This window comes from Osmia lignaria, chromosome 9 (genome assembly GCF_051020975.1).
Source record: "Osmia lignaria lignaria isolate PbOS001 chromosome 9, iyOsmLign1, whole genome shotgun sequence".
Taxonomy (NCBI): domain Eukaryota; kingdom Metazoa; phylum Arthropoda; class Insecta; order Hymenoptera; family Megachilidae; genus Osmia; species Osmia lignaria.
In genome coordinates, this window is record NC_135040.1 from 15,362,153 (window position 1) to 15,376,999 (window position 14,847).

Sequence of the window (14,847 nt, forward strand, 5' to 3'; positions counted from 1 at the left end):
CTACTCGGCGATTTACCGACCGATTTTCCGAAACAAAAGAATTATTTATTATTTTATAAAATAATTATTATATCTAAATTACTGTTGTTACTATTGAAATTTATTATTTTAATAATACTCTAATAGATGGCATCAAAAGAAAATCGGTCGGTAAATCGCCGAGTAGTTTCCACCGTTTTTGTACAGATGTCGCTGGTGCCGAACTTTAAAAATATGGCGGTCTTCTTAGAATACAAGTTTGCAAAATAAATAGTTTAATCATTTTTCGGTCTTGTGCTAATTTTGACTGATTTCTTTTTTAACACACAGCGAGAAATAAGATTTAATTTCCTTTTATTTCTTTCTACGTTTCAAATTTGCTATATTTAACTTAAAAAGTATGTAGCAATCAATTACTACCACACTTCGTTTTATGGCCAATTGAGTCTATGCTATTGTATTAAATAAAAAACGTTTCTTTTTACATAATTAAGGTTTAATCGTATTGCATGTCAAATTGCGAATGTCTTTTTCTTACTAAATAATCCAATTACATATTATGTTATATAAAATGTATCATTGCAATGATGATATTTGTAAATATCTATTTGATTCAATATATTTGTTTATAATTTTCTAATGATGAGTACTTCGACTTTTACGTAAATATATACAAAACAATTAAACGTGTGTACCTTATAAATCAAAATTATTATGAAACATTGACGCTTTTCATAAGAAATGTCCTCCTTTGTAATATCATGAGTAATATATGTAGATATAGATATAATAAACTACATTTTGTAATGAAATTTTTGCTTCTAAAGTATGAAATACATGTTGGACATACTTGAAAAAAAAAAAAAAAAAAAAAAAAAAAACTTATACATAATCAACGTTTCGAAGTTTTTACCAATTGAAGCTTGGTATACAGAAATTCAAATTGGATAAGCTATGTATTCAAAATTTACATGTGATTAGAAAATGAAGTCATTTTGAAAAAGGATTGATTACACCTCACTTTATCTGTATTGATCACACAAAACATGTAAATATATGCACATAAAGAAAACATATTATGGATAAGTTTGCTATACTAACGATTTCTTTGAGATATGTGATTGCTTCTATGATATTTTTATGATTTATAAAGACATTCGTGTGTATAAATAAATTGAAATTTCATTCAGAAGAAGAAATGTTAGAAATTAGTTAATAGTTTTTATGCAACTGTTTTTCTCTGAAACCAACAAACATACGCCACCTTTTTTAAAGTCTTTGCAATTTATCGATTTTATTTACAAGTGTTCCGATTCATAACGACAATTATTGACGTTATGAAATAAAGTTTTTCCGCAAGAATCATAAGTATCACAATAAAAATTTATATGACACTAAATGCCACGACACGATAATATTTGAAAATTCATTAACAGATGTTCTGTTAGTTTAATTACTACGCCGATTAGTGATTGCGATAAACATTAAAGCCTGAAAACTGCCAACGCCTTTCCATATTTGCTCCAATTCCAAATAAGTCTTGTTTAAAAACTTGTGGAAATCGTTGCATTAGGGCTTCTACTTCGTTTGGCTTAATACCTGGTTCCATTTTTTGTAAGTACGACCATAAATAATCTACACTCGCACCAAACGGGTGGATATGTAAGAATGTTGCTATTAATCCTGCAATGATGAATTTTACGAAAGTTACAAGAATTTAAAACTATTATTCTAAATGACTGAAATGATTTCATTCAAAGTTACCTATAAGTTTGGCATCCTTTTGAGTAATTTGAACAAAGTTGGACGTTGAAACTAATTGTTTGGGAGTTCGAGGTTCCTCGTTTATATCGTCATCCTTATCCAGTGTTATTATTTCACTCTCTCTAGGTTCTTCCTTTTTGGTAGCATTTAGTTTTACAGTTAGATCCTTGATTTTCTGATCGTCTTGTGCTTGTTGTTTTCTTGACTGCATCAGTTGCTCTTGCATACCTTTTAAAGTTTGTTGTAGCATCTTCATTTGTTTATCTTTTCCATCTATTTCACTTTTTGTCTCAGATTTAAGCAAATCCACCTAGAAAACAAAAAATGTAAATTTCCCTTTAACGACAATTTTCATATACGTAAAGAAAGTTTGAATCTTTGAAAACTGACAATAAATTGTTGCGTACTTCGTTTTTATATGCTTCCAATTGACATCTAAGACTATCGTTTTCTTCTTTCAAAGCTTGCAATCTTTCAGAATCATCGTGCACATCCGATTGATTACGTGCTTTTTTTCGTTGAGGTTCCTCTTCAGAATCCGAAACTTCCATCTCCCCTTCACCTTCCATCAACGTTTCTTCCAATTGTACTGCTTTAATCTCCTGTTGCGAATAAAAATCATCGGTAAATTAATATTAATTCCAATTTTATAATAAAAACAACACCAAAAAAACATGCCATGTATGTATACGCAATACGCAATACGCATATGTATGTACACATGTGTCTTTTAATGCCGAAAAGAGAGCATCGAATATCCAAAAAAAGAAAAAAAAAAAAAAAGAAAAAAAAATTAAAAAAATGTTACTTCTTAATATAATATTTCAAATGTAATATTTTTATAATTTCAGATTCACAATAATTTCGTTTCATTATGCGTTAATGTTTTAAAAAATAATCATTGATTATCTTCCAAAAGTGTTGATGAAGAAATTACCTGCTTACCTAAAAAAAATCTGAATAAAAAAACCTGTATTGTTTATAATATATGTATATTTACGTTAAGTAATATTATTATAGAATAATCCTTTTTCCTCTAAATTCTTTTCTTTGCAGTTTCCACACGCCAGTGTTGTAGAATAAATAAATCTAGTTTGTAAAACTCAACAATGTATTTTATCTTACAAACTGTTGAATTTGTTGTTACCTGTTTTGTTCCGGTCAGCGGTATATGTCCAATTCGAACTAACATGATTGTTCTTTACCTTCCATGTTCCAATATTTCCAAAGTTTAAACACCGATCATATAGGAAAAAGTTCAACGATCAGACTGTTCGAAATCGTCTGTAATTTTTAATTGACTTACCTTTTTTTTTGAAAAAAAGTTTTTGCAAAACGCGTACGCGTGGCATATTCTAGATGAACGTGCAATCGCGTAAAGAAGCTCTTTGAGACTCGTAAGACTTTGTTGATGATTACTGTTGTCTAATCATAAAAAGAGTAACGTACTGAACACGCTACTGACGTGGAAATGCAAATACATACCGAGGATTGTTTCTTCCACATTTCGATATTCTTCCGTTGAGCCTTTGTGAAGTGATCCCAGACCTTCTTGTGGCTGGCCGCAGTAAAGACGCGTTCAATCTGACTGACTGTTGATGACATGGTCGCATGTTGCATACAAAAAACACAACAAATCGTCTGTTGTATACCCTGCTTTAAACTCTACATTCGTTTTCATCTAACATTCTTACTCTCGTTTTAGTTTATCTATACACTTTACAATATATTCTTCGCAATCATCTCAACCATTGACATGTTGTTACCGAGTTTCTTCCGAGTTTCCTGTATCATTCAGATTCGAACGTTTCCTTCGCACGCATATTCGACAATTTATCCCGACACCTATTACTCTATTCGACGATCCTATACAAATTTTTCTATAAATCGTGCTATTAAATTACTTATCCAAATGTGTAATGTTTTCATAAACTGCTTTCACCATACTGACGATCCTTTCAAGGCCTTGCAATTCGGCTACCAATCAGTTATTTTGACACGTCATGAATAATGCTCATTTTCTTTCAGAAAATGTGCACCATCTTCTCAATACCTTACACAACATGTAGAGGCTTCCAACGTTAAAGATAATCTTACGTTACGATTCCATTTAAAACAAAAAGAAGATAAAAAGAATAAAAAGAAGAAAAATTAATAAGAAGAAAAAGAAAAAGATAAACACATTGGAAAATTGGAAAATTGAAAAAGTTTTTTATAATTATATTCTTGTACAACCTCGTCAACGTATAAATGAACTGATTACATACAATACCAGTAAGAATCGTAACGTAGTGTTATCTCTGTAACAAGTACATATTTAGCCCATCACCCTTAATCCTTAGCATTGCAAGCATGCAAATCTTAGATACACTATGTCTCTATAAAATGAATTTTTGTGATATTTGTGCTCGTTTGTTCAATCATTAGAGCCTAGAATCGGAAGTCAGGATTTCTTCACCCACCTTATATTTTCTCCTACTGTCTTTGATCCCTTTACTGACTTGTCCTGATCGTGCATTGACCACAATACACTCGTTACATAATAAATTTCTTACAATACACCTGATGTTGAATCTCAATGAGGATGAAATTTTTCAACGAACTTATCACGATTGACGGGCTATCAAGAATATTTTGCGTCTTTCAAAATTCGAAACATAATTTTTTAGTTTCAGAAATTTAAATCAATTTTGCATATTATATCTTTAACTATCAAAACCTTTAATATCAAAAGTAACATACCTTTGTAACTACTACAACGATAAATTCTTAAAGTTAAACAATTTACCAGATGTACAATGAAGAAGAAAGACTTTCACTATTGTGAGAGGCGTGAAATTCTGCCGTAATCATATTTCTCATAACAAATGGTCAAAGGATTATGGAATCCTTATTTGATGGCCAAAAAAAAAAAAAAAACTTACCAGATAAAGCAATACGTATGTAGGTTTGCTCTTGTGTACACAAAAAATGTACAGTGGCACAGAGCTAATTTTAAAAAATATATATATATATATGTATATAAATATATATGTGAAGCATATAAACGTACATTGTATCAGAAGTCCCTGCATTCTGCCTTTCATCAATTCCTTAGCTTTCTGAAGCTCCTCTTCGTACGCGACCTTTTCTGTAAGTAATCGTCGAACGTGAGAGTTGGTTGACTGTATCATCGAATAAAACGTATTAGCATTGCGTTTGGTGCAATCTCCACGCTCGAGCCACGTCACGACAACCTAAAGCAATGTAATTTATTCATTTATTTGCTAAAATAACAAACTATATAAAATATATATTGTAGAACGATAACAATGACAATTACTCACTTGTACCGCTTTCATAAAGGTATCATCTTGTTTAATCTTTTCACAAATGTTTGACGCTTCATGATCCGTGTAATGTACTACCGGGGGTGGACTGGATGGTGCTCTTTGTCTTTCCTTTTCAACCCTCTCTCTGTGACGCTGCTCTCTTTGTAGTTGACGCTGCCTACATTCCCATTCATATTGATCATCCCTAGCCTGTATTTCAAGACATCTATTTAATATTTAATCATCGCGTATATCGAAGTTACAAACCTGAGCAAAGTCTACGTGAAGCCTTCCAGTGTTTGCAGAATCACCGCTCGATCCTATTCTGACTCGGTATCCAGACAAATATATAGCTGCATCCACACTGTTCTCAAGTACGAAACGTATATGACAGAAATTTTTCTTAGAAAGACGTAGAGTCGTTATTTCACCGCACCGTTCAAATATTTCTTGAATTATCGTTTCTGTAATATTTTCTGGTAGACCTGCATAAAATTTACAAAAAAAGACATTTGTAAATATAGTAAGGATTTTCATTTTTCGAAATGGTATAAAATAAAAAAAGAGAAAAAGAAAATACCTCCGACGAAAATTGTTCTGCATCCTGGAGGCCTTTCTCTAGTTGTTGGAGGTGGAGCGTTTGGATTTGGTGGAAACAAAGTACAACTTTTACAATGTATAATTTCTTTGGTACCTTGCGGTGTTGTTGGTGGAGGAGGTAAAGCGCTACTCATAATCTGGGCAGCGTCGTTCATTATTTGTTCCGGTCCTAATATCTGTGCACTGATCATGCTACCATCGTGCGACATCATTCCCATACTCATAGGCCCGTAACTGTGAGTATGTCCCATATGTGGACCAAGCGTCATTTCACCCATCATCGGTCCCATTGGCCCCATCGGACCCATTCCCATTACCGGATATCCAACTCCCATTCCCCAAACTCCTGTTGCTTGTTCCATTTGTGGGCCCAAATTTGGAGTATTACTTGTATTTGATGACGATGATGACGATGGAATTTCATTACCATTCGAATTACAATTGTTATGCCCATTATTATTATTATTATTATTGTTATTATTATTATTTGTGGAATTCATACTATTTCGTTCTTCTGGTCGTCGTTCCTCTCTTCGATCTCTTTCATTTCTTTCTTCTCTTCTTTCCCTATCCCTCTCTCTTCTATCGCTTCGTTCACTTCTAGATCTGTCTCGATAAAAATATGCTCGAGCATTATACAAGTAAAGTTGCTAAATAAATATTATAAAATAAAAAACAAATTAAAAAAACCTTCTGTTATCTCGATTATCTCTATTATCTCTATTTTCCCTATCTCGTCTAACATCATTTTTTTCTCCCCTTTTGTCACTACCATCTTCAGATGTTTCTCTAGCTACCGGTGGTTGATTTTTGTTTGTACTGAACTCTAAAGGAGAATCATTCATTCCAGGTAATGGTATCGGTGGAGGTAGAGGAGGAAATCCTTGGCCTCCTGCTAATTCCATAAAACTTTGTGGACCAGCAATTGAAGCAAGGGGTCCCATCGGTCCCATACCTAAAAGTATACAATATTAAATACAAATATACATGCATAAAGTTACGATAAAATAAACGTAACTTTCAATAAATCAGGAAAAACAACTATTCGAGATACGAAGTACAATAGAAAAGGTTAATACAAAATATTTATGAATGATAAGCATACCCATTGGTGCCATAGCGGCTGCTGGCACACCGGGAAAATTATAAGCCATCTTCTTTTAAATTCTTTACCGTTCAATAATAATTCTTAGTCAAATTATGAACAGTAAAAGGATAAAGAAAGTGAATATATGTGTACTTGCTGAAAATCCTAGATCATATCGTTGCGAACCCTGCATCCAATATGGCAGAATGACAAATGTAACCTTCTTAACTTCAAAGCCTATTTATATACAGTTCATTCGTTTCTTTCGTGGTTTAACTATTTAAATACGAATTATCTGTCAGCTAAATATGAAAGACAACGAACATATCAAAATTATTGGAACGAATGTGATTTTAATACCGTACAAAGAAAAACATGTTAAAAGGCAAGTGTCGTTTACTCTTATCGATTATGCTCATAATTTTATGTTATCAAAATATCCGCCATTTTTAAATGATATTTTATCATTTATACTTGTATGTACATATGTACATATTTAAGATATTCTAGAAATTTATTTTCAGATATCACGAATGGATGAAGTCGGAAGAATTACGTTATTTTACAGGTTCAGAGGTTTTAACGCTAGAAGAAGAATTTGAAATGCAAAAACGATGGCATCAAGATCAGGATAGTGAGTAAATTTGTTTGTACATATAAAATACAAAATTTAACCATTATTTGTATTTTTATTTGTTTTAGAATGTACTTTTATCATTTTGGAAAAAAGCATTTTTTCTGCAACTGCAAACGAAATAGGTACATACATACATACATAAATACATAAATACATCAAATGTGAATTTGTACATATGAAATGTAGTATGTACATATTTACATACCTATACATATAATATATTGATATTAACGAATTTTAGAAGCTATGATCGGAGACACAAATTTATTTTTTAATCAGTCAGATGAATTTAATAGCGCGGAGGTTGAAATTATGATAGCAAATGTTGCTTGTAGAGGAAAGAAGAGAGGTTGGGAAGCAATGATTTTAATGCTACTTTATGGTATGCATACATATTATGTTGTTTTCTTTGTTTTACTGGTTACTTGCAAATTACTTTTTTATCCCTGTGTAAGATAAATTTTTTATATTAGGAATTGAAAAATTAAATATAACCAAATATATGGCAAAGATTAAGTTCAACAATGAGAAGAGCCTAAACATGTTTGAAAAATTAAAATTTTACAAGGTAATCTGTTTATCAAATTATATTTATCGTTAGTTAGTAGAAGTAATGCTAACATCTATATATATATAATAATCAACGATAATGCTGTAAAATAGGTCGAGAAAAGTCATATTTTCCAAGAGTATACTTTTGAGAAAGTTGTAGACCAACAATGGAAGGATTGGCTTCATTCTAATGTTAAAGATACAATTATTTATGAAACTTATGATGGATAATAATTGTATAAATGATTGAAAAAATATCATTCGCGATACATTTTGTTATAATATTTTTATTATCGCGAATCTTATAAAATTCAACAGATTTTAAAACATTTATTTTGTATTTATCAAATAATTTTCTGTATCAGCATTACTTTCAATTGGTGTAACTGAGACGCGATTGGTTTTGATTAATTCTAAGTGGTCATAGTAGATAATATGTGTCCAATGTAAGCGTATTCAGTACAACGTAGTTCGGTGTATCGAAATTTTTTCGGTCAATAACTAGTCAAAAATACGTTCGATGTAATCGAAAATACGAGATGTGAGTAACTAATGGTATATATAAGTTGGTATTTTTTTCATCTGTTGTGTTTATATAAATATTTCAAAGCAGATTTTTCAATGCAATAGTTAACTGTATCTACATATCTGTATATTCGATAAAAGTTATTTATAAAAAAGTATTTAAATTATATTTTGTTTGTTGGTTAAGAGCAATTCAAAATTGTGAAATTTCTAATTCACAAAGATTTTTTATTTCTCTTACGTCTATGATGTTTCTTTTATTAAATATGTACAAACTTGTACTGTTTGTAAAAATCAGTTCATTTCAGTATCTCCTTCCTCGGTATTTCAGTATTCCTTATATAATACGGTACATATGTAAGTACATACGTGTAATACATTCATACATACAGTTCTTTGTAAGTACATAAGTATATGTGAGTCTTATCGAATCTGGCCCAGAATGAAGAGAAAGTGCAGCCCCCCTTTCTTTTCGAGTTAATCCACTGTTTTTTAAATTGTTAGTTAATTACTACTTTAAAAATGATCACCAAGCGATCGACGGTGGTAAAAACGTGAATTACGTGGATAATACAGTTGTTTAGGAAAACAAATTTTCATTAGATATTATTTTTTATGACAACGCGGAGACATTTTACAGTTGAAATGACCAAGAAAAAATATATAGACTTTTTTTCATTTGATGAAAAACTTTTGCCATCCGTTTAATGTAACGCCTTATTTTTCAGATAACAGAACAAAGGATTGAGGTGAACGATAAGTTATTAATAAAAAATTACATACTACTTGTAATTTGTGGAAAACTATGTCTGTCCTGAGAATTCTACAAAAGTTGAAGCATTCCGCTCAAAAAAGACCGTTACTCTTCAATTCAGTGATATACGGTTCATTTTATACTGGTGCTGAATTTACACGACAAACTTATAGCAGAATATTTAAGGTAATATTTCTCTTGACGGAGAATAAAAGGTAACTATAAAAAATGTTATATTGTATACGAAGGTTTTTAATTCGATGGTCTATCGTTTCGATTGTATATAGTTCCCATTATCATCAATGTCGGAGAACACCGTAGAATTGAATACGATCGAGAACAAGAGACCGCTATTTATTTGGACGAATAAATTCAACGAAACGTTGGGTTTACTGGACGAAAACTCAACGGGATTAAGAGACTACAATTGGGCCCAACTTAAGCGATATGCTATCTATGGTTGTTTCATTGCAGGACCGGTGTTACATGCATGGTATCACGCTTTATTATGATCATCCTTCAAAATCTGAGCGATCGTGAATCTGAGCGATCAACATGCGCGATTTACAATTAATTTCATGTCGTATTGAACAAAATCATTATTTAGATTACTATGAAACTTTGAAACAAGAAGTTTAAAAAATTATTTGAAAAATAAATATAATTTTCTAACATTTACTGCTAATTGTACAAAAATGTTAAACTGATAAAAATATTAATGATCATTTTGATCGCTCGTACCACGATCGCTCATGAGCGATTAAAATTGAATGATTACGTTTTCAAAGACAATCTCTACCTTTTTTTTCTATAACGCTTTATATCAGTTCTCACTTAATATATATTTATCACATTCTGCTTTTACGTTTCAAAGCACATTTATGTATTACGCGCACGCTTACACGTATGTACATGCGATAAGTTTTGCAACGGATCGACTCAAAATGTTCGAATAGATTATTAATTATATTACATGGGATAAAAATCAATGGAACTTATAGTATAATAATAGCAGAAAACGTTCATATTTATTATATATGTAAAAGTAACATATATCTAATTATTTATCGGTAAATAACCGATCGTTGCTCGATTTTGATGGTGGTGATCTCTCGTAGACACCTTCTATTATAGATACCAGCATCAAATAAACTACCTATCTACTGGATGACGATTGCACGATTACATTCATCGGCACGTTGGCCTTCTCTCAACTTATCACTTTCGGTGAGCTTATTCTGCTTTGCCATTTGTATCGACGCAAAATTCGCCTGTATGAGTCGCAAAAAATTACGAATTACGAATTGCAATCAAGTAATATATAAAAAAAAAAAAAATATTCCTTTTATCATCAATTTGTCCAAAACCAATTTTTCTTTCTTAATACTTTGTGAAAACGAATTAAACAATGCAATACTATTTTCTTCAGGTACAAATGGTTAGACGCGTTCTACAAAGGCACGGCAATGAAGATAATTCTTGCAAAACTTTGTGTCGACCAATTTGTTCTTACACCACCATTGATTATAATATTTTTTATCAGTTTGTATATTTCTTGTTATTTGTCTGTATCGTTACCATGTTTGAATATTATTGCTCTCATACTGTTTTTAATATTTTAGGTATGAGCCTAATGGAAGGCAAGCAGGATATTTTTAATGAATGCAAAGCGAAATTTCTTCAAACGTTTAAGGTACAGAAATACATTAGATTTTTCTCGTTCAGCATTTAAAACTAATCTTTTCTTTCTAGACCTCGTGCATGTATTGGTTACCAGTTCAGTTCTTAAATTTTCTACTAATACCACCAACATTACGAGTTTCTTTCGTCGGTGTAGCGGCTTTTTGTTGGGTAAACATTCTTTGCTATTTGAAAAGTTCACCATTAATTGACAGCAATAACAACAACAATAGCGAAATAAAGTATTGATCTCTTATATTATCCTCGATAAAATTGAACGTTCCTGTTTATTGGCAAATAGACATTTATCAAGAAACTGGCACAACAATTGACACATCATAATTAAACGAATGAATACAATTTCAATTTAATGATAATACGTTTCAAACTAATACTAATCAAACTCTTTGTTGAACACAGTCTTTTTCTTGTATAATACAAAAGAATCATATTATGTATAACTTTGTATTAAAAACGATGAAACATGATAAACATTCCATATAATTATGACGAATATTGTCTATAAAAATTACAATATACTAATTATGTAACTAATATTTTTAATATTTATTTTATTGTAATCACAAAAAATGCAATTAATAGGCCACTGAACTTTATTGTTTTCGTACAGAATGTCGTTGCTATTTGTATCGTATTTATTTTAAAAATCTATATAAATCGATAGTAACTTGAAAAGAAAGAAAGAAAGAAAGAAAGAAAGAAAAAGAAGAAAAATACTGCGAAATAATATTTAATATATATCAAATGAAATTCCAATGTTCATAAATTTTAAGTTTACCACTTTCTGCGAATTACATTACACGACACTTACTTTAAACAAGATAGTTCCGTATTCTGTAGAATTTTCAAAGTTCTCAACTATTAGCAAATAAATATTATTCAGATAGTATTATTAAGTAAAAATTGTTCATAGTTTAGCACATAATACTGTCAGCTTTGACAGTAAGCAAAAAATCAGTCCGTGATAAAAGTATCGTCGAAGAGCGTATTAAGTTTATGTTATATTTTATGTTTATATATCAATTTAGTGTCATGCTTTGTGTAAATGTGTACATAAATTTACACATGTGCACAAAGTATCACTTAATTCAATACACTTGGTTCGTCATTTGGAATTACTGTTTGTTTACATTAAATCTTTTAAATTTGTTAGCAATAATCGTATGAGAACACTGACGATTGCCTTATATTTTATTAAAAGATTCTGTTTTTTTATATATAATGCTATGTATATGCATGAGATATAACGTGTATTTTTTACGAATAAATACGTATATAGAACTCGACGGTATTGTGCGATTACGAAAAATTATTTTTTCGCTATGCGTGTCGAGTGATGTACTTACTTAGTTCCTCAACAGTCTCTCAATAACAGATCAATTGGTTCGTCTAGATAGTATTTACTTTTAACAATTAGGAAAGGCACCTAAGAGGGATCCAGCCCTACCTTGTAGAAGAAAATATATTCATTGTTCCACTAGCTGTGCGTTTTCTTATAAGACGCGCTGCCACTATAAATTTCAAATTATAAGTAATATTACCATTTTTTCTCTGCTTTGATGAAACTTACCAGTTGCATCTTGTGGAGTAAGCGGTTTATCTATCACCTTCTGAATAATATTCATCCATTGCGTTCTATCATCGTCACTTTGAGTAGAAAGTAGATAAGTTCTATCTGGTGTTTCGAGAGTAAATGAAAATCCTTGATCCCTTGCACCTGGCGGTACTCCTGTTTTCACTGCAAAACCGTCTGAACTATGACCCAAGAAGATTTCACCTTTCGGATGTGCATCCTTTGAATTGGCATAAAATATATTTAATAAATACGATACGATACGATACGTTACGTTACGATACGATACGACACGATACGATACGATACGATACGGTACGGTACGGTACGATGCGGTACGATGCTCAAAAAACATAAGTATGTACAATATTTCTCAAGTATGCACGCATACCATAGGATCGTCATGATACATTAGTTTTCGTCCGTCTAGCGTGAACCATCTTTTTTTATAAGCATCAGTATGCCTAGGTCCAGTTTTCCATAAAAACCCTTCACGAGGAAAATCTCTAGTAAGCTGCGAGAGTAATTCAGCTTCTGTTGCTCCTGGATATGCAACTTGTAAACGATGTAGTTTCGCACATCTTATTGCCAAATACCAATTTGTAATTACTTCTGGATCTTCGTGATATACATAGATATGTCTTGTTGTACCATCTTTCATAAACGATATTTGTAAGCTGTTCTGATTACCAGTTTTCGGTGGAGCAAAAGCCACATTCAGTTCTGATATTCTAAGAACAGCTTTCGGCTCCTTGGGAAACGATGAATAAAGATGCAAACGATATATACACAACAATAAATACATACACAAGATTTAATATTTACCCACCTTATTCTCCTTAACATGGTACTTTAGAGTATCTTCTGCTTCGCAAAGAACAAACTTACGAGGATGATAACGCGAATCTTCTTTGCCACGTTTCATTAAAAATCCTTCCATGAACCCTGAAACGTAATGATTTTGCCTCTCTGGATGACAAAACTCTTCTCTTTCATATTTTGCTCTTATCCATTGCTCCACCAATACTCTGTTCATTGTAAAGTATAACCTCTAAAGTATGTTATGTTTATTTTTCTGATTCAATATTTCAGTTGTGTATATACGATAACCTACTGTGGTGCATCCGGGCTTGGTCTACGATAACACGGAGGTACACGTTCTTCGTAATGCAACCTAGCTGCTACATTACCAACTTCTCTGATTCTATTTACTTGAGAGTCCTCCCATCTGTCCAGCTTTAAATGTTTAACCTTAGAGATGTGCGCACCCATAGATCTATGTATACCAGCGCATCTTGTGCACACAAATATTCCTATGTTATACGAAGCCCATTCTGGATCTGAAATTTAATTTTAATTAACTATATAAACTTTTTGTTATTGTATGTTTGGTAAAAATTAATATGCGTATATACATACACATACATATAATTACAAGTATTACCCGAATATGTAAATAAAAGAATATGAAAGATATTATTTTGAAAATGAAAATTGCAATGATTATTCCCATCAAAGGGTAGTATGTACATATATAAATCTTGGAAACATGTATAAACAAGGTACATGAAACTTTTTTATTACTATATACAATTGTAAATCAAACCATTAATAAAATGTGATAATCATTCTTTCATTTGTTTATTTATGTACATGTAATACTTTGTAAAAGCAACAAATTTGAAGGTTTGAAAACGAGTACTTCGATGAATTTTAGTAAATAATCAAGCTAAATAAAAACAATAACTTTTACTCTTCATTCTCACAATATTAGAAATGCAATTAAACTGTTTTATACTTGATTATGAGTAAAGTTACGAAAACAAAGTTTAAAATTCAATCATTGAATAGCTTACAACGTGATTAAACAAAACCTTTTCAATGTTTTTTTACATCATGATACACTAATATATTTAGAACTTCTCAGAAAACCTACTCACTCTTTGCCCCACAATCTGCACATACGTTATTTCCAGGTTTTTTTAGCAGTTCTGCTAACAACTTCTCATTCAAGTCCGCCATCTTAAAACACTGACAAACAGCAGTATGTGTATATCACTGAACTCTAAACTAGCTAGTTTCACCAACCGCTCGGATGTTACTGTTAACGCCACCTAATAACTTAGTGCTCAACTATGATAAAAGTACTTAACTGTTAGGATAATCGGCTAAACTCTATCGGTAAAACAGAACTTACAAAGTATTTATGTAAGTAAGCAAGTAAGTAAGTAAGTAAGTAAGTAAGTAAGTAAGTAAGTAAGTAAATACTTACAGATGCATATGTATTTACATCCATACATTATAATATATACAAATATGAATTATTACACTATTTTACACTGGTGGCAACAATTGCGAATAACG

The 14,847-nt window shown here is 31.3% G+C and overlaps 4 protein-coding genes across 7 annotated transcripts; 2 read left to right on the forward strand and 2 right to left on the reverse strand.

The window, feature by feature from the left end:
- Positions 1-1,348: 1,348 nt before the first annotated feature.
- LOC117602028 (ecto-NOX disulfide-thiol exchanger 2) lies at positions 1,349-6,897 on the reverse strand. The gene is made up of 10 exons (XM_076690086.1): positions 6,760-6,897; positions 6,345-6,609; positions 5,635-6,260; positions 5,322-5,539; positions 5,070-5,264; positions 4,796-4,979; positions 3,229-3,335; positions 2,151-2,345; positions 1,744-2,053; positions 1,349-1,662 (listed from the first exon to the last, which is right to left on the reverse strand). The coding sequence occupies exons 1-10, from the start codon at positions 6,806-6,808 to the stop codon at positions 1,445-1,447; spliced, it is 2,367 nt and encodes a 788-aa protein (XP_076546201.1). The 5' UTR covers positions 6,809-6,897; the 3' UTR covers positions 1,349-1,444.
- Positions 6,898-6,986: 89 nt separating this feature from the next.
- LOC117602019 (N-acetyltransferase 9-like protein) lies at positions 6,987-8,180 on the forward strand. Its single transcript, XM_034319451.2, has 6 exons — positions 6,987-7,126; positions 7,266-7,375; positions 7,444-7,500; positions 7,620-7,760; positions 7,852-7,946; positions 8,042-8,180. Exons 1-6 carry the CDS (start codon positions 7,050-7,052, stop codon positions 8,159-8,161), a joined length of 600 nt encoding a protein of 199 aa, XP_034175342.1. The 5' UTR covers positions 6,987-7,049; the 3' UTR covers positions 8,162-8,180.
- A 1,078-nt stretch (positions 8,181-9,258) lies between these two features.
- Positions 9,259-11,624, forward strand: LOC117601993 (mpv17-like protein). The gene is made up of 5 exons (XM_034319395.2): positions 9,259-9,395; positions 9,497-9,702; positions 10,639-10,751; positions 10,832-10,902; positions 10,962-11,624. Exons 1-5 carry the CDS (start codon positions 9,261-9,263, stop codon positions 11,136-11,138), a joined length of 702 nt encoding a protein of 233 aa, XP_034175286.2. The 5' UTR covers positions 9,259-9,260; the 3' UTR covers positions 11,139-11,624.
- Positions 11,625-11,771: 147 nt separating this feature from the next.
- Positions 11,772-14,721, reverse strand: LOC143305658 (arf-GAP with dual PH domain-containing protein 1). Of its 4 annotated transcripts, none has more exons than XR_013062727.1 (6): positions 14,424-14,721; positions 13,598-13,823; positions 13,313-13,511; positions 12,875-13,234; positions 12,481-12,665; positions 11,772-12,421 (listed from the first exon to the last, which is right to left on the reverse strand). XR_013062727.1 is itself a non-coding variant. In XM_076690095.1 (6 exons), the coding sequence occupies exons 1-6, from the start codon at positions 14,503-14,505 to the stop codon at positions 12,354-12,356; spliced, it is 1,158 nt and encodes a 385-aa protein (XP_076546210.1). In that variant the 5' UTR covers positions 14,506-14,721; the 3' UTR covers positions 11,772-12,353. The 4 variants fall into 4 exon arrangements, 3 of the variants coding, with proteins under 3 accessions (XP_076546210.1, XP_076546212.1, XP_076546211.1); XM_076690095.1 differs by having other exon boundaries at positions 12,481-12,703; XM_076690097.1 differs by having other exon boundaries at positions 12,481-12,703; positions 14,420-14,721.
- Positions 14,722-14,847: the final 126 nt, after the last annotated feature.